A 23,718-nucleotide genomic window follows, 5' to 3' on the forward strand; every position below is an offset into this window, starting at 1 on the left:
GGCAATAATTCCTGCCTCACTTTCCGGTCTTTATTTCGTCCCAGCTAGGTGTTCAACTTCTTAGTGTTTGTCTGGTACAAGTTTTGACCTCTAATTCAAAAGGTCTCATTAAACTACTTTATATTAATAATACCTGCTACAACCTGCATTTCAGAACACTAAATATTTAGAGTTATTCAGATTACAGTAAAAATGCAAGTAATAACTACTACTGCTTGCTGCCATTCAAAATTAATAAGTATAATAAAATAAGCTGTAACAACTAAATACACAAATTCCCCAAAGTAATAAGCATGCAGAAGCTGTAACAACTAAATATATTATGGCGATATTAAATTATAATACAATCTGATTCATGCAACTGGTACATCACTGACCACTTGACTTAATACAAGAAAAATTGTGAACTGAAGGTCCTCCTTGGGGCTTAAAGAACACACAACACCTCATGTTTTGACAATTTTGAAAAGGTACTGGATTTTTCAAACTTGACAACAAATGATACAGCTACACTAGCACCACTCAGTTTAAAAAATGAAGCTGATATAAAATATGAAAATCTTCACCACTGAAATATTGGGCAAGAAAGTTTACTAAAAGAAATCTGTAAACATGTACTCAGAGCATGACAACCAGTTGAATAAATATCCCTTACTTTATGAAGCAATAACTCATTTTACAGGCCTTTAAAACTGGACTTCATATACAGTCAAAGAGTATAGTATGCATATGACCTTTCACACATCCAAATACACCTTTTACCAGAAGACATGAATTATCATCATGATTACCAACTCAGAATAACAAGGTAATGAATGAACACGATTTAAATAAAGAGACATTTGAAATAATGTCGTTTACAATATATTTACAATAATTACCTTTCATGGAATCATGCATATAAGCAGCTTTAGTATTATTGCATAAACTTGCACAACAGAAATCCAGTGATATTCTGTTAGTCTCTAAGACAACACTTCCAAGAATGCATGTAACAAACAAAATCCTTTCACAATGTCAAAAAGGTTTAAAATAAATGTTTCCTAAAATACAAAATACTATTTTTCATAAGCCACTGAACTGACATGGTAAGTGTTGCAGCTCAATGGTAGAGCACTGGGCTTGCATTTGCAAGGTCTTGTTTTGATCCCTGCCTGCTGCCCACCAGGTAACCCAGCTGTGAATAAGCACCATCATTAGCAGGGGTCTAGAATAAAGAGCAGGGTGCTACCAACCTCATCCTTAGTCATCTGCTGAAAACCAGAGGGCACTTCCCTTATGATGCCACCCCTCTACAGGTGAAAAAGATGAGGGAAATATATACAGTATTTCATAACAACCCCATCGATCATATAAATGCCTCAATTCACTGCAATGCTACAGTACTTTGTTCACATAAAACACCACTGAGACAATGCTAGAACCACCTGGACCCTTGAGAATGTATCAACCAACCACCTGAAAGTCTATTAAAATGGCAACAACTTCACAAGTTACCCAAGTTCTCCATAGTTTGTTTTCTTCATTAAGATTCATTAGTTTTTTACCTTTAGTAATGTGCTTGTGCTCTACCAGTTATTCTAAGGAGAGATGTGATTAGCAACATATCTACACTGAATTTGACATAACATGACTGCTAATGCAGATGAACCCATAGGTATAAAGATATACAACTTCCACGTAAGATACTACTGGTTTCAGAGGAAGGCAAAGTCAAACTACACTTTGTTTACAATATTTACATTGATGTACCTTAAAATTTTGATAAGTTCATGAGCAAATACAAACCTCATTTACATTATATATATATATATATTATATATATATATATATATATATATATATATATATATATATATATATATATATATATATATATATATATCCCAAACTACACATTACAGACAAATGAAAGTCTAACATAATATTTGTAAAGCTAAGGAGTAAGAAACTTTCATTTAGTTCATAGTATTGACTTGAAATACTTCATGGCAAAACTGTCTGGAAAAGTATGTTATTGGGCATTCAACTCTTTGAAAACCACAGTAAAATACCTAAGGTCATATTTCTATTAAACAAATATTACAAGTATTTGAAGCACCGGTATTATGAGTTTTCTACCAATAAACTGTATTTCCCACAATTCCTCATTCTAAGTTAATTATAGACATAGCCCTATGTTAAAACACTTACTCAGTTTGATCATCCAAGTGTACATCCTCCTTCAGTTCTAAGGGTTGGCTATGAATGATCGAGAAAAAGTATGACTTTTGAAATACTTGTCTTGCATTCAATACATTTCCAGTGTAGAATATGCCACTAATCATGACTTCCAGGTACTAACCTTCACTACCAGATCATTAGGATATATTATGTATCCACCATTACGACAAAGGCAAAAGTCACTGCAACCCACCATACTCTGAATCATGATTTCCCTTTGAGACTACTTATAGTTCCCATAATAAAACTGAAAAACAAAACAATTACAATTCCAAAGGAAAATAAACTTCAAGTATGTGAACTGTGTCACAATTCAATGATGTAGGTAATTTTTACAACAAGAAGAAATTTTACTTTATATAATTCAAATGTAAATGTTGAAAAAGAATTAAAACTACCAGAAGCTGTTCATGACTTCAATCAAAAGAACGAAAACATGATTCACGGTCGGTGATCAGGTAGGCAAATATACCCTAAAATCTTGTAATTATACTGAAGCTAAATATAGTACTTACGTCAGTATGAACATACAGACAGTTACATCAACTATTACTAAACAATTCTTCTAACCTCACCATGCTTAATCCTGTGAGATTCAAGTGTCATACAAATTTTTAGCCCTTGAGATTCTTCCATAAGATATAAATAACAGTGATTAATATTCTGATATTTGGCTGCTGTGTGATGACATCTTGGGGGTTTGTTGAACACCATTTAAAGAGAACTGATGGCAAGCAAATTATATACAGAGAACCACAAAATGTTTCTTCCTATTATTCCATAGGTTTTGTAAGCAATAGCAACATGAAAATAAATGTATATCATTGGATAACATTTATCTCCATTTTCCATGGTGCAAATATAATTAATACTTTTTCTGTTAACTTTTTTTGAAAAATACTTATTTGCACAAAATTAAACTTAACATGCCACAAAATTACAATTATCCACCTTCAAAAAGGCACAATTGCCAATATTATTATCATAAAAAATAAAGTGAGCAATAAAAGAACATTCTCTAAGCTCTTGAGCAGTATAACAGAATGTGTTTAGATAGAATGTATAGGGACCACCCCACCCAGGAACCCCAAAGGGTAAACAGAGTAATAGATACTGATACATAACAAGACAAGTTTCTTATAAGGTAATTTAAACAATAGGTCAAGTAAATTTAAAATTTTAACAATACACCTCTCTCTATCATGTGCAAAATGGCTTCTTGCATAACTACTGCCGGATTTATTTTTTCCATTACAAAAAATGTAAGCAATTAAAAAAATACCAAAGTTTTTTTGCTGGAAACCTACTTTCTTAAAACCAAGGAATGCTGAAAAAAAGCAGCATTACTTTAAGAGATAATTAGATGTCTCATTGTTTCAAAATGAGGATGTAAATTAGATGTCTCAGTGTTTCAAAATGGGGATGTAAACAAACTTAAAAAGACTGTAATTTAACAAGAATAACAAACCACTGAAGTCGGCAACCAGCGAGTAAAGAACAGCAGTAACTATACAGTATAGTAAGTGACGACTTTTTTCTATAATGCTAATAAACCTTCTATTGTGCAAGACAAAAACTTCTAGTTTCTAAAATAGTATCAAGTCAGTTGTTTTGTCACAAAGCTCCCTTGAGATGGCGCTGTGCTTTTATGTCTTACTTTGCCTCCAAACTTACTCATCATTATATATGGATACCTGGAGTAATCCTATAATTAAAAGGAAGCTAAATTGATGACAGACAAAAGATATTCCCATGTAAGTGATAATCTCAAGTGATCAATATGACCACCATAGTTACTATCATTAAGGATACCTGGCTGGCTTACTACAAGGGTCATGCCATCATCTCTTCCTCTTCTTCCTCTTCTCCTTCAACATTGCCTTGATCCTCATTACTGCTCGTCCACCATGAAACTAGGCCAAGGCCTTGGTCATTTATTGTTCCCTGCATAATAAGCAGAGGTTACAATACTAATAACGAGCACTTAGAAGTCTTCATTAAGTTTATCATTATAATTATTATTACAATGAACTTCGACTATCACAATTTTATAAAACCAATTTCCCCAAATGCAATAAATACAACCAATCCCAATTAATACAAACACCTTGCAGTTCAAGAAATACAGAAATTGAAAATGACAAGACAGTAGAGACAAAACTACATTGTAAATGTCAACTCACATATATAACATAGGGTTTTTTTCCTTCTTGGCGCTCTGCTACTGTATTGGTTCCATCACTAAGCTCAGGCCCTGCAGGTGTTGTATCTGTGAACTGTTCTGCAATTATTTTGAAGCGTATCTTTTCTCCTGCAAAAGAAAATATTGTATGTGATCAAAGACTGATGGCATCAGTGCTAGCAATACTCTGTTAACTATGTATAAGGCATATTCTATAAAACAAAGGAAGGTTATAAAGTAAACGTAAAAACCTCATCTCTTCAAAAACAATTTAGTAAAATAAACACTTCAAAGCTTTTGCCAGTACAATACACAGGTTACTTACCAATATCCATAAAAAGATGGTGAGTCTCATCATCAGTTTGATAGTCCCAGACCCATGTCCCATCTGTTTCATCGTAACGTGAATTGGTCATCATTGCATCATGACGTATATAGACATCTTCATAAAATCCCAGACTAACTGCAAGATAAAAGTAAAAATAACAAAAATTGATGCATTATAATATCAAAGCAATCATAATGACAGTAAATTCATAAACTGAATTAAATTCATAAATTGAATGACTGTAGAGTGTCATTCACACTGTTTTCAGTGGTAAATGACACACAACTTCTTTGCAACGACTTTTTAGCCCCCGGCAGCATTCTTTCAGCCTTTAACATTTCCTTTCCCTCTGGTCTCTTCCGACCTATCTGTCCAGTTTCTTCCACTTTACCTTGCTCCCATTTTCAATTCTCATTTAAAAACAAACTACTCTTACATATAACACAGTGGCCTTGTTAAATAAAAGTATAAAAATATGGAAAGAATACCAATAGTTACTTTACTAGCAACCTCAAACTGCCCTAACTGTAGACTGAATGTGCCTGCTCAAATGTGATGCTTAGCCTCCCTCGCCTGCCTGTGATGTAATTTCTTGCTTGTGATGGTAAGGTCATAAGATGTATTCTGCAATCAACCAAATGAAAGAGGAACAGGTATCCTTTGTAAAATTAATTATTTCTAAAAAATATGAATACTCAGTTGTGGAGCAGGAGTTGAATACCCAAGTAGTAAGAAGAAAGTAGCTGCAGCATGGATGACATGGAGAAACAACTAGACTAGGGTAAATAAAAATAATGCATCCCTTAGTACCCAAAGCCTGTGCTACTGTATGTGGTAAACAACCTTATACGATGAAGCCAAATCAAAATTCCTTTCTCGTGGGCATGGTTGTCTGTCCTCCTTAATACCTGTCCTATGAAAAGGAGAAATGCCCACTTTCCATCATCAAAGAAGAGCAGCACCTGTGACAGGTCCAGCAAGACATCCTATGTGGAGAAAACTTCTGAACTCCCTTTCTGCAACTCCTATGGTCCAGGGACTGAGAAGATATGGAAAAGGGTGAGGAGGTAAAGGAAGTAGCAGTCAAGCACAAAGGTGTGGTAAAAATGCATAGTAATACTTCTTTCCCTTAGTTCAACTACACTTCTCATTGAGCCCTTCTTCTACACCAGAGATGCCAACACTGAGGCACAGAGGAAGTAGCACTTGAGGACAAAGAGGGGGTAGTATAAAATGCATCACAGTGCTTCTTACCATTATTCCAATTATGCCTCTCAGTGAGCCCTTCCTCTACACCAGAAGAAATTGGCATTGAGGCAGGGACCCATGAAGAACATCCTAAGGGCTTCAGAAGTTGTCAATCCATCATTAGCTTCAATCGAGACATTCAGCTATCCCCTTTCAGGATGGAGAATGCAATTTCAGTTTATCACTTGATTTGGAAAAAGGATTTCTTGGGGTCATGAGAACTCAAACAAAATTATTTCCAGACCCCAGAAAAGGCAATATCTTCCCGTTTCAAGCACTCTGCTTTGGTTTTGCCACTTTTTACCAACTGAGTTAATGAACTTTAATGTATTTTTGTTGTTATTAACATGAATGTTCCTTTCACATGTTCCAACATGTGATGAAGCACTACCCATATAATTGTCACAGTCAATACCCTAAGATGCTGATCATTAACTTATTCCACCATTTGTTTTTTATCATTTGCAAGATGAAGTAAATTAATTATGCTACACTTGCAAAACAGTTCACTTTTCTTTCGTGTCAGCTGACTACCTATCAGAGAATATGAAAATACAACTGTAACTTGAAAATAAGGTCTACAAACACCACAAAAAAGCCACACAGAACACACATGAACTGCAAAGAGGAGGCTGCCTGCCTTTATAGGATGTGGTGTTATCATACATACGATGCTCACAATATATTTCAGATAATCAGTTACTGTATTAGTCATAAATAGTGCATATGTCAAACTTTTTTTATACAAGTAGACTTCCTTACATTGGATTAATGCAAGTTCAGGGTCTCCACATAGTCTATAGGATCAACCAAAAACATTTTTCCCACAAAGTATGAAAATATACCAAGGAAACATACTTTGTCATGTTCCTCTGTTCACATGGCTTAATTCATAGCTTAAATTGGAAGACTGTGGGTTACATAAAAAAACTTTTGTACCCCATACATTTATGAGATATTAATTTCATTTATAAGGATGCAACATACAGAAGTCATGCACTGTAAATACTGTACAATGAATATATCTCTAAATGGCCAAGAAAACAAATAAAATCCTGTACTTTAGATTCCCATTACAATTAATAATCTAATCACACCAAGTTTCTTTCCATTTCTATAACTCCCATTTAAATTTAGGTTTTTTCTTTTCTTCTGATGTAAGGGAATTAATAAAAACTTTAAGTGAACATGGATAAATTACCTTGAATACCATCTGCACTGCATGATTTGATTACACCTTCCAAGACTTCCTCCATGAAGGGCCTGAAGACGACATACCTAAAAGTTACGCGAGTGTGAGAAGCACCATCTCCAGGAAAAATGTACGAATCTCCTAATGATGTTACGTCAAACAATGCAATGCAAAGTCCTACATTTAACACAACCTGCAAAAGATTAACATTAATTACAACTATGAAGTATGGGTCACAAAAATATGTGGAGTGAAAAGCATACCAATAAGCATCAAAATTCAGTGCAGTTTTTACTTATATGTAAAAGAAATACAGTACTGACCAATAAAATTATATTGATGTATATTAATCAACCTTCCATAAGTTTCAAATACTAAGTTTTCATTAAGGCTTAAAAAATATACCTTTTTTATCACAAATCCATCATTTTAAAGGGTAGCCAATGTCTGCCAGCTCATTTGATTGATCTAATGACTGATGGAGTGTACAGTACATTATCTGGTTTCACAACCACCAGGGTCACTGACAGAAAAAAAATCTTGTCCATCCACGTTTTAATAATAAAAGAACTAAATAAAAATACATTACACCTCTATAAAAAAAAAGGTCTCAGAAATTCCTTATGTGCAGATAAGATATTTTGGAAACGAGTTGTTACAGAAAACAGAAATAATAAAAACTAAAAATGAAAATAATAAAACTGAGTAAAAATAAGACCTTATATCCAAATGTATCCCACCCAAGGATGATCAATGAGGAGAAAGAAACTGCTCCTTATTTCTGTGGCATTTACAAGGCATCCTTATAGCAAGGAAAAGTAGTGAAGGGCTGGAAACCAAAAAATACACTGTATAGCACCAATATTCAAGAAGATTTTATGGATGAAATAGGGAACTACAGGCCCAACAGCCTGACTTCAGTTCCTACAGAGATAACAGAATCTATCAGAGTGGACAACATTATAAGAATCAATACTCTGAGTTCAGAGAGAGAGAGCTTGGACTTCATAATTGATAAAGTTTAACCACTTCATAATTGATAAAGTTTAACCACTCTTTTAGATTTCTTCCATGGCGTGTAAATTACAAACGACAAAGCAGAACAGATTTTTACTCCTGACAATTTGCAGAAGGTACCCGATTTGACAAGGCAGTGCATAAAATAGTTACCAGGCATCAGATGAAATAGGAGATTGGATACAAGACTGAATAAGATCAAAAGCAAAATAGTTGTTATCAGCCCAAGTTCATTATCTACATGAATGACCTGGACTTAAGCTGACTGCAAAATAAGTAAGTTTGCCAACTATACAAATTTTATAAGAGTGCTGATAACAGAACATCAAAAAACACAGTTGCAAGATGACCTACAGAAAATTGGTGAAGGGCCAACAATTATACAGTGTGATAATGAAGACACAAACAATAATCGACAAGGGAATTAAAAGCATACCTAACAATATGCAATAACTGTCATTTACACTATACAGTACTCTATAACTTGCAGAGTAGTAGAGATGTTACCTCTCTTAAGGGATACTCACTTCAGATAAAATGACACTTCCTTAGTTTCTGATATCATCATTATTGGCTAGTACTGTCCTGTACCATGAATTATAGCATACTAAAATCTACTTCAAACTGTAATTGCTCATTTTAGTAATACCCTCGCCTTTTACATTTATCCCTTGAAAGAAACAACAGACATTAATTCTTTACATATGTGACAGCCTTGTATTGAATTACAGTAAACCCCCCGTATTCGTGGGAGATGCGTACCGCACACCCCCTGCGAACAGCTAAAATCTGCGAATACTTAAAACTCCTCTAAAAACACTTAGAGCTGCCTATTTTGATAGTTCAAACACAAGGAATGCCCTCTAAAAATGCTTATACCTGAGTATTTTAACAGTTTTATCACAAAAAGCACATTTAGTCATGAAAATATGAAAATACAGTAATTAGTGAATATTTCTTAGTGAAAAATACAGTGAATGGGCGAATTTTCCACGAATAATGGGTAGATACATTCCACAGATAAATCTGCAAATATGTGAGTCCGCGAATCATGAGAACGCAAATACAGGGGGTTTACTGTATGGCATTAATGACATTTTCACAAAATGATTGGAATTTGTTACTTCTGCTGGCATTTTTACTTTTGATAGTAAATGGTGTATAGATGGAGTTGCAATGGGAAATTCTCTGACCTAAGTATGCACACTATCTTATGACTAAGACAGAAGTTGATTGTCAGAATGACATAGAGCTTAAGTTTTTTTTTATCTATGTGGACAGTACATTCCTTGCACAGTTTTTAATATGTATTAGAACTTTTATTTTAATTCACACAACCCTAGCCTCACCTTTGCTTGTGGAAAAGGACAGGAAAATAAGCAATCACTTTTCGATGTCCAAATGTATTACACAGGTAAAATGGTATATGTGAATCTTCTGTTCATAAGAAATGTATGCATAAATGAAATTCAATATATGCTCTGATAAACAGAACAAATGTTGGGTTCAATTTTCAATTTTAAACAATATCATACAAATTTATTTTAAATTATTTCACTGAGAATTCATGCCCTACTTTTTCTTTATTATTTTCTTTAGGAAATTTTTGAAATGCGATTTGAAATGATGATTAACTGACCAGTTCCAATTTTCATGTACTGTATCATGAATATTTATTTGGACCAACCCTGTGAGTGACTACAATATGACTCGGTGATCTGGTTGAATTCTTCCACTTAAAACATACTGTGTACCCATACATTTTATTTTTTTTTAATACAGTTGTGTTTTTTCCCACCCAGAAGCACAAATTTAACTGCCTATAGATGAACCAACGAAGTCAGTCAAAAAGGGAGGCCCAATCACCTTACATTGACATATTTCTGTTTCACGAAGGAAACTCGCAGATTATGGATACCCTTCCCTTCGATCTTGATCAGTTATAATCCCCTGTTGTATTTCCTCGTTTTCTTTTTCTTATAAATAGCAGAGTTCAGAGCCACGCTTCTTTTGAAAACGGTAAGTTATTGTCAGACATGCAGATACCGTATGTGAGCAAAAATCGAACCAAATCTCAATATCCACTGATTCCAATTAACATTCTCTTTCCTTTAAGTAATAATAATATTATGTCATGTAAATCATAATGTTGCAATGTTTCTTCACATAATCTACATCTTTTTCTTTATTTGCAATGGTCATTTTTTAGGTTTTTGTTTTGGGGGATTTTTTCTTATATTTTTCATATTGCCAAACTTTGTCTCGATAGTAAAGTACAGATGTCCTTTAATGAAGATGATTAACCTAGGGGTACTGACCCAAAGCTATAATTGTTTTCTTCCTCACCACCATCCCCTCAAGGTAAACGCAATTTGACAATACGTGAGGAAAGAATGCATCACATTGTCTTGATTAACATTTTCATAAGCTATTTCTAGCAATATTTAGTCACAAAATTGTCCTAAATTTTAATTAGAAATGTTTCTAACACAAAGTTTTATTTTAAAGAATTACAAGGAAGTCTCTCAATGCCAATTCACGTAACTGGGAAAGCACGTCTGGCATTACCACTACACCCTCCCTACACCCTCTTTTGACCAAGTACGCTCAACATACTATAGTTCCAATTTCTATCTATTTTAATACATCTGCAAGGACCACTCCTATAAGTGTCTACAAATATGACTCAGCAGTATGAGTTAAATTACTTTATTACATAAAACGTGTATTCATGTATTTTTTGTTTATACTATAGTGTAGCGATCCATCACTGATTGCATTACAACAATAGGAAAATACTGTATACTGTAGTCCAAAAATAAAGTATACTTGAGTACTTTTATTAACAAACTCAAAATTACAATAAAGTTCCTTTTCATTCATATCAAAATAAGTGCTATCTGTGCCCTCTGTTGTGTATTAAAATACAAGGAAAGCAAGAAAAAGTTCATACATTAAACTAATGATACCTTGCTTTGTTATACTTTTCTCATAGGTCTGTGTAAAGTTATTATTTTCAAGCTAGGATAGTTTTTTTTTTTGTTATTTGAAAGGTGAATTGTTGTACCTTATTGTAATAAGGTACAACATTTGGCAAAGAAAACAAAAGATAATCATGTACTAAAGTACAGTAAAGGTGAAAAACAAAACTAAATTATTTCTACTGCTATGTTACCTGGCAAGCTGTAAAAATATAAGAGCATTTTAATGATGGTGGCATATCTGACTTGAGCAAACACCATGCTACTTTCTCTCGCATTTCATCTACATTCTGTACAGTAAAATGAAGACTAAGCGTTAAATGGCCATTTTAAATTATCTTAATTCAAAGGAAATTAAACAGAGCTAACACATCCAAATTATGTGATACCCCAAGCACCAAATTATATTGGTGACATAGTAAACTGGGCTGCCTTTACTGGTAAACTGACAGAACTACTCAAGAGCTCTTTCTTCTAGTGAAGGACTCAACTCTCTGCTCATAAATGCAGTAGTTATAGCATAACTAGAATATATCTGTATATTGTATGGACACAAAAGTTACTGCCATGCTTTCAGTTTACAATTTGAATAGTCTACCACAATCTTAGGACACTAGTTCAGACTTTAGTAAAGCAAAGGCTTAAACAGTGCTGTGTGTTTTTGAATACTCACCTTATTTGCAAGTTTCCGATTCAATTCCTCAACAACAGCATCATTTAATGTTTGACCAAACAACCATGGAGGGACCCTGACCATGTGGCGAATTTCAGCTAACTGGAACATTGTCTTCTGAAAACAAAAACACAATAAATCCAATTGAAAATATGAATTTACTATAATCAGTGTGTGTGTTTTAAACATTTCTGATACACACTTGGGTAGTAAATTAGTAGTAGTTTCAGACACAGTGCTGGATCCCCCTTATATGCTACAATTATGGGGTACCAAAGTGGGAACCTTGCATCCCCTTTATATGCACAATTATGGGGTACCATAGTGGGAACCAATCAAGAGAGCTAAGAACATGCCAGTGATGGGGAGGAGTGTGGGACGTCAACGGATCAGATGGTTGGATGTGGTGAGGAGGGATATGGGTGGGGTGGAACTGGGTGAAGAAGACGCTAGGAATAGAAATGGATGGAGAAAATTGACTAGAGCGGCCGACCCTGCTATACAGTGGGCCTAATAAGATCAAAAGAAGAAGAAAGTGGGAACCTTGGGTTTATGGGTGCGAGAAAATACAAAAGTTAAATACAGACGCGCATTATGACCTAACCTAACACAGAGTACCAGACCCTTACCTGGCACCGGGGGAGGAAGGGGTGGCATGACCTCCTCAACCTAACCTAACCTTTGGCACTGTAAAATAAAATATAAAACATAGTTGTAATCCAACCCTATCTAACCTAGGACACTAGGTCATTACTTGTCCAGAAGGCTTTGCCCATCCCTAGGACCCTTACCTAACATAACCTAGACCACCAGGTCCTTCCTACCCCAGTGTTTGGTGGGGTTGTAGGCAGAGTAGGGAAACAAGTGTTGATGCCTTGAGTCAGGTTAGGAAGGTAAGTTCTGGTTAGTTCAGGAAATATGGGTTATCAGGTTGGGTAAGAAACACAAATAAGTGAAAAAGGGTAGTCTTGCATTAGCCTATACAGTAATCTAGCCAAACCTTCCTAACTTAAGATTCCTATTGTAACCTAACTTAGGACTTTGGGTCCTACATTATTTAATCTAACCCCAAAGTTATGGCTTCTCACTGGGGTTTCAAATTTCCCCTCTGCATTAAGTATGGAAGTTTGTAATGGTTAACTAAGCAGTGGATGCAAAGTAGGGAAATGGGTAGGCTAAAGAAATCCAACCGTGAAAATGGCCATAACCTAACCTCTCCTGGAATGCTGACCTAACCAAACCTTACCTTCCTAACCTGACTTAGGGTGCCATTCCATCACTTGGCTTGGCCTGGCACCCCCAAGTAACACTTAACATCGAGCACATGGACTGGCCTATGCTGCCTCTTTATGGTCATAGGCTCAAATTACCAATGCCTACCTCTGTCTTCCTACTTTGCATACTAGGCTACCCACCATATTTCACCAGTTTTGGGTAGACTGAACACAGTACAGTATATACCACGTTGTATCACCAAAATGAAGGAGCTATGCAATAGCCTTTAAAACTGAAGACTACTACCGCACTCCTAGGATTCGGTGACTATCAGTTTACAAGCAAAATGGGAGCCATGTTTAGACCAGCACCCAACAGATGAACATAAAAACATAAACAAAACTGCAAATATCACGAACCTAACCTAAAAGCATAAAACGAACAAAAACATAAGAAAAGACGGTAAACATTACGGTCGCCGACTGGTGGGAACCTGGCCGCGGTAGTAAAGTTCAGTTCTACCCAGTAGCCTATGCTATATTCTGATGTCGCTGCCCTCCGCCTACACCATATGAATGGTCACTGTCGATCCCGGAGAGGCCTTTCACTTTTCCTAAACTCTGCAGATTATCCTCGCACTGCTTAATACAAGAGGTCTGGCACACTGACATGAAAGACTGACAACTTACCACTTTTTCCAAGTGCCGAATAAGTGAACGTCACTTTACAGAAGTGCACGAGGAGACGTTGCAGCAGATTTCATCAGCTGACATTTGCCATGTGGCGTAAAACGAGAAAGACAGAGTTAGCGAAAGCATGGCTCGTTTTCCCTTACTCGCTCTTCAAGATTAAAAAAATAAATAAGGCTATTAAATGCACAGCTGTAAATCAGCTTTGGTCCATTTTGAGTTATTAAAATGCTGATTCGTTTTTTTAAATTAATTAATGCAAATCCTCCTTAGGATGAATTTTATTGTCTTATCTCCTCATTAACCAGTTGATTACCTACTTGCCAGTCTACTCGTCTCTCTGTTATAATTTACATGCCGATTTGCATTGATCACCGATTTTTGTATTATCACTTTTAGTCCATTATTAGTAATAATTTGAGACAAACAACACAAGAATTCATATTACACCATCTCAGATATTTCTTTCATCATAGCTGTGTTCGTTCAAAATTAACGCAAGAGGTTATTTTGATGCATATAATTACAAAATTTGTTTGCCCTCTTTATAATTAATTCCCCTGCCACATTAACGCCCACTCAACTTTTGGTTACTTGCTTGCCAGTCTACTCGTCTTTATCATAAATTTACATGCCGATTTGCATTGATCACCGATTTTTGTATAGTCACTAAGTTCTATTCCATTATTAGTAACAATAATTTGACACAACACAAGAATTCATATTACACCATCTCAGATATTTCTTTCATCATAGCTGTATTCGTCCAAAATTAACGCCTAGGTTAATTATTTTGATGCAGATAATTACAAAATTTGTTTGCCCTCTTTATAGTTAATTCCCTTGTCACATTAATGCCCACTCAACTTTTGTTACTTAGACCCTTTTTTTCTTTTTTCATCTGATCTCTAATAAGTTACACGTACTTGTTTTCGAAACTTATTAAAATGATCATTCATTTAAAGATCTGCCGGATTCCAAAGTGGTGTGTTTAACAAGTCGTTAAATTCGACCACGTAATTGATGAAAACTATGTCAATGACGTTTTCTCTTCTCTTAGTCATGTTAGACACTTAATCTATGCAAATAAAGCAAACTGTTGTTAAACTCCCTTTTCTACAAGTCTACTGATAGAAAAGAGAACAGGAAAAAGGCAGGAAGTTGGTCTTAAATAAAAGAACAACAGTTAAAGTTCAAACATCTGATAATTTTCAATTTATGTTTGAAAGTCATCCTGTCTTCCCTCATAGGTCTATCAGAAGGGTTCTTGTTATTTGTAAATTATAGTTTGCAATTTCTTAATATATAACTCATAAGTCATAAAAGTGCGCGTTTTCATCTTATCCCTGAATATCTCCCAGTTTTTGTGTCAGCTCTTGGTGTACCTCCCGGTATTAAATAGTTGGTGTGTAACAGAAGTCGGCCTCCAAGATAGCCAGGACCCAAAATTACTTGTATCTATATTCATTGGCCATACAAGTACAGTCCATTCCCTTAAAAACTGGCAAGTTTGTGACATTCGATTTTCACATCCAACGTTTTCTCTTTCATTTTTATTTTTCAAATACATGAACTTTTCTAACAACAAACTGGTGGAATTTCCCTTTGTCTAATACTAAATACTTTCTACAGCCCTACATATGCTCCTTGTTTGAGAGGAACCAACAATTTGCTATCACATCTTTTCTTAAGTGTTTTACCAAGATAGCTCTCCGGAGGACGTCTCCACATTTTTTTAAACAAATTAATTCATTTAAAAGTGTCAGTATGATGGCAATTAGGGTCATTTTTCAGTAGTTTCAGCTCCCATGTCAACAGCCCCGCACCCTAAGCTAGTAGGCCAATACCCTTTGCTTTCTCTCCAGAATTAGGATGTGCACATGCAGTTCTCACAGACCCCACAACACAGAGGCAAGTGGGTGTCTCCACATGATGCAAATAAAAAGGTAGTACATGATCCCTTTATCATGTAAGGCTGAGTCCCCAAATACCTGCTGGAAACCTTCCCAGGCCCAAAGCTAACTGTACCCACAGCAATCTTCAATTGTTTGACACTGCCTTAGGCAATGTCAATTGGACCCTCAGAGCAAGACGCCGAACGTGATTATCTGTTCACGTTTCTTATGTTAATTGTTTAGAACTTATGATAAACTACCCTAAAAATGATGTTACTGTAACTGATACCCACTTCTATCCGAAATCTCTCTCTTCAGCTAGATTTTTGGACCAGTAAATTTCTACCCCTATGTGACAGCTTAGTCAGGATATGGTTAGCCTTAACTGAAGTGACCCAAGAGTTTGCAGTGACTCACTGTCTCTGTCTCTCTCTCTCTTTATAATGTATATATATATATATATATATATATATATATATATATATATATATATATATATATATATATATATATATATATATGACTGAGTAAATAGATTAAAGGAAGCATTTTCAGAAAAACAGCAATTTGTCGCAAAAAAAATTGCCCAATTACTCTCATAATCGTCCTCAACACATTTCCCCAGGTGTGTGACATTGCCCAATTACTTTCATAATTCTCCTCAACACATTTCCCCTGGTGTGTGACATAAATTGCTCAACTGTAAGAGTTGACCTTTCCACAAAAATCTTGGGTTTTGGGTAATGTTGATTAAATAAAATAGCAGACCATTTGCATATCTAAAGCCTTGTCATTGAAGCCCGGAAAAAAATAGTTGTAAGAAAAGATTGAACATTTTCAAAAGCTTTCAAATATTACGCTTTGATGAGGGAAGTAAAAATAAAAAGGGCCCACTTACCCCTTCCTATGGGGGAACGTAAAATTTGGGGGCGTGTGAATTTTGGCTCCTAAAATTGTGGAAAGCAAAAGTGGAGCAGAGTATTGATTCCTTGTGACTGTAAGGTTTGAATTACTGGAACTTTGCTGAGAAATGTTGTCCTAGTTGCTGAAGATTTAATGAATAGCAGTTTCCGTGAATATTTGGACAGCAGAATTATAATAAGATTTCCTGTTGACACAAGATCATGACAGGTGAAACTGGATATGATAACCTTGTCAACAGTCCAGTAGATTGATTTAGGGTCAATGTATTTTATCATACTTTTGACATCCTTACCAATGAAATTGGAATATAAATTTGAGTAAAGTATCTTCACTCTTGATTGAGATTATGATACTTCCTTGTGACTGTAAGGTTTGAATTACTGGAACTTTGCTGAGAAATGTTGTCCTGAATTTGCTGAAAGATTTAATGAATAAGTTTCGTGAATATTTGGACAGCAGAATATAATAAGATTTCCTGTTGACACAAGATCATGACAGGTGAAACTTGGATATGATAACCTTGTCAACAGTCCAGTAGATTGATTTAGGGTCAATGTATTTTATCATACTTTTGACATCCTTACCAATGAAATTGGAATATAAATTTGAGTAAAGTATCTTCACTCTTGATTGAGATTATGATACAGTAGAGATACAGCAGGCATTCAGGTTACATCAATTTATGTAAGCAATATAAATCAGAAATTAAATGCTCCAAAATATAGATAGTTTACTCACCTCTGCAAAGAATGCCACATGGGTTTGCTCAAAGACATAAATCAGTACACAACGTACTCACAAATACCAAGGAAAATTATTTACATAATGATACCCAAATTTTACTATTTTGTCAGTGCTCCTACGCAGAAAGTTCCAGCAGCAAAATGAAATGATGACATTACGACAACCTACAATGGGCGTTTGCACATAGAAGACATTGCACTAGCGAAAGTGTGCATGAATGGACGCTACATCAGCTGAAAAATCAGTTATGCACTAATAAGTAGCATTATTCTATATTCTATTAAAAATAAAATAAGATGAAACTGAAATGATAAAATGTTACTCTCACTCCTATCCTTTTCACAATAGTAGAACTGCAGAAATGTCATAAATTCTACAGAATACCACTAAACTTTAAACAAGTATCCACATAATGAGTAATCGGTGGACCCCAAATAAAAGGCACATAATAAAAAACTATCACAAATCTATATTGTTACTGGACTAACATCCAAGGGAGAAATACAAGTATCTTGTGCTCAACACATACTAGTAAACAAAATTTATGCTGCATCTCATTTATACAAAATAATAAATTTTGAAGATACACTGTACCATAGCTTACAGTTTGCAAGACTACCGACCGGCGCTAACTTTCATTTAAGAACACTACCTACCTACATGATCATCAAAACAGATTGATACAATACTACGTTAATTACAATATTATCATTAGGTAACACAAAACTATTGAGTAAAAGCCCTTGAACCACGGAGTTAAAATGCTTGACTCTATGGCTAAAACTTCAGACCTATTCATAACATACATGTAAAGTTTATAAAAAAAAAAAAAAAAAAAAAAAAAAAAAAAAAAAAAAAAAAAAGTAAGATAATATGAGAGAAAAAGCGTTCCCTGATAAAAAGGAAACCCATAATTTTAACACTGTTTGGTACTCTTTCAAGACAGAACTGCCCAAAAACACCTGGAAACACTGTTTTAATGTAAACACAAAGAATAAACAGACTTGACATGATCTCACATTACTCTCCAACACATTAATGCTACGTCTCTCTTTCCTACAGAAAATTTCCATCTAGGAACATTTTCTGACATGCAATACAAGGACAAAAGTGTTAGCCATATAAGCTTGAAGGAAAGGCAAAGATAAAAGATCTAGATCAGACAGGAATTCAAGCATTAAAATGTTAATGGTGATGATTTTTTTTACCTGAAGTTCCAACTATCCACCATCATAACGAAAAAAGGAATAAAGAATAAACTCATATGCATGTATTTATTCATTTATTCAACTTAGCTTTTATAAAAATCATCCCAATACAGAAAAAATTAGGCTTAAGTATCGTACAGAGGTAATGATGATAAAGCTTGAGCAGTAATGACATTTAATAGAGCCATGTTTCATTCCTTGATCTCTGGCTTTTCTAAGAGTAAAATTTTAAGAAATCATCTCCAATCAAAGCAATGTTAGATACTAAACAAATGAAGTAAGAAGGAAAGAAATATCCAAGTATGCCCTATATATGTGGAGAAGTTATGCTTGAATTGTTGTCACCCAAATGTCTGAAGGATCAATACTTGTACACTAATCTCTTTTTTAATACCATCACCTTACTCACAAGCCAGTTATTGCCAAGAGCATTTACAAGAATGCAGGTCAAAAACAGTCAAACATATGGTGAATATTTATAACTCCTATATCAACAAAAATTAAAAGAAAGTAAAAAAACCGGCCATCTGTATAAATGTACAGTATAAAAATTGCGTTGAATTTACATATTAGGCCTTCAGTCACTCTTAGGGTTTGGTATTTCACCAAAAAATAGAAATATATGATAGTATTATTCTTCAAGAATACAGCAACAAATGTACCTCAAGTTGATTTTGATTATTACCTTCTGTAATGAGCAAAACCACAAGTGAAAATAAATATTTTCCCTAAAACTGTTCTACTTTTAGCAATACTGGTTGCATATCAAGTGATTACTTTTACACACAAAAATCAAATTATTCTGAGTAAGATTAAAAAATATAAACACCGTACAGTACTTCCATGATATTTGGTTGGTGATTTAAAAAATTTTTTTGAAAAACTAAGGAAGTATCTACATAGACTTTTATTTGTACCACAAAAAATTGATTGTGCATTTATTTAGTTCAAATACACAACTGTGTAGATGACAAGATACTATGAGTCATATACCTCTCATTTCACAGTATTTAGTTGAAAAAATCAAATGGAATGCAATTTACAAAACACTTTACATCAACAATAAAGTGTCTTTTATCAATACACCAGCAGGTAAAATGGTCAAACTTATTGTAGTTACAATTGAAATCACTGAAGGACAATTTACCATGTGGACAAGTACCAAAAAAATATAATTTGCAGCACTTATTACGTACCTTAATGCCCATTAAAATTGTCTGATGTAAAAAGTTCATAAGCAGGAATAAAAGAAGGAAGTATAAAAAGTATCATTAAATAAAATTTTTAAAATCTTGAAATGAGATGAAATACCTCACAGGAAAACTTATTGACAATCACATACAGTACACACAAGAAGTGTGTATGTGAAAGCTTTCCTGTACTAGGTATTGCCCCACTCTAAAAACTATCTCTGGCAGTTCTTGAGCTCTACATTACTGTACACACTGTGTAACTCTGATAAAATATAAATATACAGACTTCAGTTAATAAGATAACATATGCAAGTCATCACATTTATATTTATATATCACTAACTCAAATATCAATGCATTATGCTAAAAAACAAGACTGGTTGGATTCACCTCTTATAATATAAGTTTTCTATACAGATGCTGTACATGTTACACAGTAGCTTTCAAATCTGTGCCAAAAGAGTCTAATTTCTAAGTGAAAATGATTCTCTCTAATTTATTGGTCAAGTATCTGAATCACAGAACCTACTTGAATGAAGACATCCACTATTTGTTACCACAAGATTCCCTTTACCATGACTACTAGCCACTGCAATAATGAAAAGTTTGACACTTGTTAACTTCACTTAAACTATTTTATCCAAGAGTAATTTATAATTTGCAACAGTAATGAAACTGATAGTCATCACCCTAAGCAAGATATTTTACTTTTTGTTCTCTCAAAAAAGCACAAAGATGACAATGTGCTAGAGCTACATAAACCTATATTCTATGATGACAAAAGATCAAGCTGAATTTGGGGAAAATGTGTAATAAATTAGGGTTGACTTACTAGGTTTTCCAGGGAATTTGAAAGTCATTGTCTACAGAATATTGCAAAATAGATACCCTCAATCTTCAAAAGCATCAGAAATCAGTAGGTTCATCAGCTGGTGATGCTAAACTTGGTGCCAGTTCAATGAAGTCAAGCAAGTGTAAGGTAATAACATATTAATAATGCATTATCTATTCACATTAACAGTTGAAGCACTCTCAGCACTTGCTATGTGATAAAATATTCTATACCTTAAGTATCTTACACATCCTAAGGGAAACAGCATACTTATATAATGCAAACTTTCTTGGAACAGCTCTAAGTCCAAGTTGTTTTCCACTGACTTTTACAGTATATGCATTCTGTAAATTACATCCACTGAATAAAATTATGCCGACACTGTTTCCCTGGCACTGCGCTTAACAGCAGCACAATGCCTTTACATCCAAACCATTCCTCTTTAAATATACTGATAAATATTTCATTTGTATATCCAAACCATCCCTCTTCAAATATATTGATAAATATTTTATTTGTAACAGAAAATATATACAACCACTGACTATTTTAAATAAAACGGCACTGTTTATAAATGCATCATCAATCAAAAATCATACTTGTCCATAAAGAAAAAACATACACAGGTAAGTGATATGCTAATACACAAATGCTCTAGAGGCAAACTGGTCCCAGGGATTAATGAAAATGTGTTATATATCTCATAATACAAGGGCCCTAACTAATATGACATTGAAATAATTGCTGTAGTTATGACACTAAAATAATTTCTATACTGTAGTTATGACACTGAAATAATTCCTGTAGCCTACGACAATTAAAAATACTTAAATGAGGCTTCACAAAGTGCTATGCTTACATATGGCCCAGAACTAATGATACATACCTAAGCAAACACTACTAAGACATAAAACTGTAGACTGACATAAAATGGTTACTATCTGGATAGTAATAAAGGGTAATTTGAGTAATGATAACATTACCATAGTTCAACTCCACTACATCCTGCCACTACAGAGTAAAAATATCACTTTGGACTCTGACCAGTAATTCATATTCTAAGATGACAAAATAAGTTGTGCAAAAATATCCAGTTCAACTACAGTATAAAAATCAGTTTTATGAAAGAAACTAATTTCTAACCTGCCTTAACATGAATAACAAAGTCTTATAGAATTTGTTACAACAGATAAACCGAAACCAGTGATTCCCTTACAACAATATTTATCTCAGTCTAGTCATTACCTACATCTTAACAATATCTGTACATGCACCTCATCATTTCCTTTCCCAATGAGTATAGCACAAACAAAGAAAGGTTTAAACCAGAAGCATAATTCAAGAAGTGGACAATTAACTGATACATATCAACCCTTTACACTTAGCAAACTTTAAACAAAATGTCAACTGAATTCAATTCAGAATAAATCTGTAAAACTATCTAACATCACACATTGCAGAGACAAATTACTGGATCATCTTGCGTATCATGTAATTAAGGATGCCACCATTTTGGAAGTAAGTCAATTCTACTTCTGTGTCAAAACGAACGAGGGCTTCAAATGACCGTCCATCTCCAACCTAAAAATGGTTGCAAAAAGTGATTTTGTAATTAATAATAATAATGATCATTATAATTATGATAAAAGTACAGTGTACCCTCATATTATAATAAAAGTGCACTGTACCCTCTTAATATGCAACTTCCTAAAAGAGTAGATGAAATTCCAAGTGTATGTTCCAAGGAAGTCTTCCTCAAAAATACAACCCATAGTTACATGTTACTGTTAGGAGACAGAACAGGAATCCGTAATGCACTAAGAAATACATGCCACTGGAGGCTATCATCTTGTGCTCAGGGCACTGCTGAGCTCATTTTTATAATTATGTACTGAAGGGTGAAGCTCTGTTGAATTCTAAGAATACAGAAATCCCTCTGAAAGTGAAAATATGTGATAAAACTGAACAAAGTGAAAATAAATTCTGCTAATGATCATGAACTAGGTTTAGGAGAATCTACTGTGATAACATTTTTCTCAAGCAATCCACTTTTGTACTTATAGTAACCCATATTCACGGTCAACAAACTTTCCAATACAACTATGGGGATGCGTTGGTATGATTATTCATGAACTGAACATTTAGCATGTATGTGGGTTCCAACTGCCTTTTACACCCATTAACTCTTTTAAGAAAATCAGGCATCTTTTACCATCATTACTCTTTTCGTCCCGAGGTATTCAGGTAACACAGACTTTACTGTCGTACTGTGACTGATGGACTGAAGTGGTTTCCATAAGCCACTCATTTTCTTGTGATAACCTTAATGACATTTCTTTTGATGGCCATACTTGATGGCGATACTTTCATATCTGTTTTGGGTATTACGGAAACACTTTGATCAATTTGCATTATGAAAAGGTCAAAATGAGTCAAGCTTCAGCCTGGAAATTTTTATTTTCTTGTTATGAATGTCTGTGTGTGTGTGTCTCTTCACAAAGAGAATAGTCTTGTCTGTGATTCATTTTTCACTTGCATGACAAAAAAAGAAGTTTCCAGAATTGTCCAGTATCATGCACTGGTTGCCGGTGTTAGGGATTTGCGTACTTGCCACTGAATGAGGGTTAGCACAATCCATCCTGGTATTTCCCTGTACCTACCATTATGCTACACATAGCGGGTGAGTAGACCCTCCCCTTATGGGAACCCTAGATATGGGAAAACATAGATATACAAAGCACCCCAAGAACTAAGAGAAGAGACTAAGATGAGACTCATCTAGCTAGTACATACGGTATTACTCTTCTTGAATTTGAAAGCAGAGGAAGCATGCCTTCCAACCTTATCCTCATTCATGTTCTAGGAGTACATTATATCCAATTCACAATCAATGTTATGCTAAAGAAGATGGAAAAAATTAAGTAAAAGGCAAGAGAGCCCTGCTTAATTTAGTTTAGAGTAACTACACAGATCTGAGTTATCAGAGCCAGATTTAGATTGCTGCCATATGAAGCTGTCCCTACCCTACAAGGGCTACGAGTCATAAGATTATAGTACAGTAAAATATGTATATATAAAATATCTGCAATCCAAAATAAATGAGTAAACACTAAGAAAATTTCAGTTTTAATCTACCAAAGATTAAACAAAAATATTAACCCTATTAGAAAAATA

General features: G+C 34.4%; 2 protein-coding genes across 6 annotated transcripts in view; both read right to left on the bottom strand.

The window, feature by feature from the left end:
- Positions 1–3,384: 3,384 nt before the first annotated feature.
- Positions 3,385–13,886, bottom strand: Polr3H (RNA polymerase III subunit H). Of its 3 annotated transcripts, none has more exons than XM_067107738.1 (6): positions 13,749–13,886; positions 11,845–11,961; positions 7,183–7,366; positions 4,731–4,868; positions 4,407–4,534; positions 3,385–4,167 (listed from the first exon to the last, which is right to left on the bottom strand). In XM_067107738.1, exons 2-6 carry the CDS (start codon positions 11,953–11,955, stop codon positions 4,057–4,059), a joined length of 672 nt encoding a protein of 223 aa, XP_066963839.1. In that variant the 5' UTR covers positions 11,956–11,961; positions 13,749–13,886; the 3' UTR covers positions 3,385–4,056. The 3 variants fall into 3 exon arrangements, with proteins under 3 accessions (XP_066963839.1, XP_066963841.1, XP_066963840.1); XM_067107740.1 differs by having other exon boundaries at positions 11,845–11,958; positions 13,749–13,855; XM_067107739.1 differs by lacking the exon at positions 13,749–13,886 and adding an exon at positions 13,533–13,741.
- A 4,690-nt stretch (positions 13,887–18,576) lies between these two features.
- The window catches only part of LOC136840819 (cytoplasmic aconitate hydratase-like), a 70,403-nt gene continuing 65,261 nt past the window's right edge, over positions 18,577–23,718 (bottom strand). For all 3 annotated transcript variants that reach the window (XR_010853744.1, XM_067107742.1, XM_067107741.1), the window contains one exon: positions 18,577–22,125. Coding sequence is in view for 2 of the 3 variants with exons in the window: in XM_067107742.1 (XP_066963843.1) it covers positions 22,012–22,125 (114 nt within the window). In the remaining variant the exon portion in view is untranslated. The remainder of the gene's footprint in view (positions 22,126–23,718) is intronic.

This window comes from Macrobrachium rosenbergii, chromosome 8, assembly GCF_040412425.1.
Source record: "Macrobrachium rosenbergii isolate ZJJX-2024 chromosome 8, ASM4041242v1, whole genome shotgun sequence".
Classification (NCBI taxonomy): domain Eukaryota; kingdom Metazoa; phylum Arthropoda; class Malacostraca; order Decapoda; family Palaemonidae; genus Macrobrachium; species Macrobrachium rosenbergii.

Coding starts and splice junctions, on each gene's coding strand:
- Polr3H (XM_067107738.1), bottom strand. CDS start 11,955: ATGTTCCAGTTAGCTGAAATTCGCCACATGGTCAGGGTCCCTCCATGG. Junction 7,367..11,844: donor ATCGGAAACTTGCAAATAAG/GTGAGTATTCAA, acceptor AATCTTTTGCAG/GTTGTGTTAAATGTAGGACT. Junction 4,168..4,406: donor AAAAACCCTATGTTATATAT/GTGAGTTGACAT, acceptor CTTATTATGCAG/GGAACAATAAATGACCAAGG.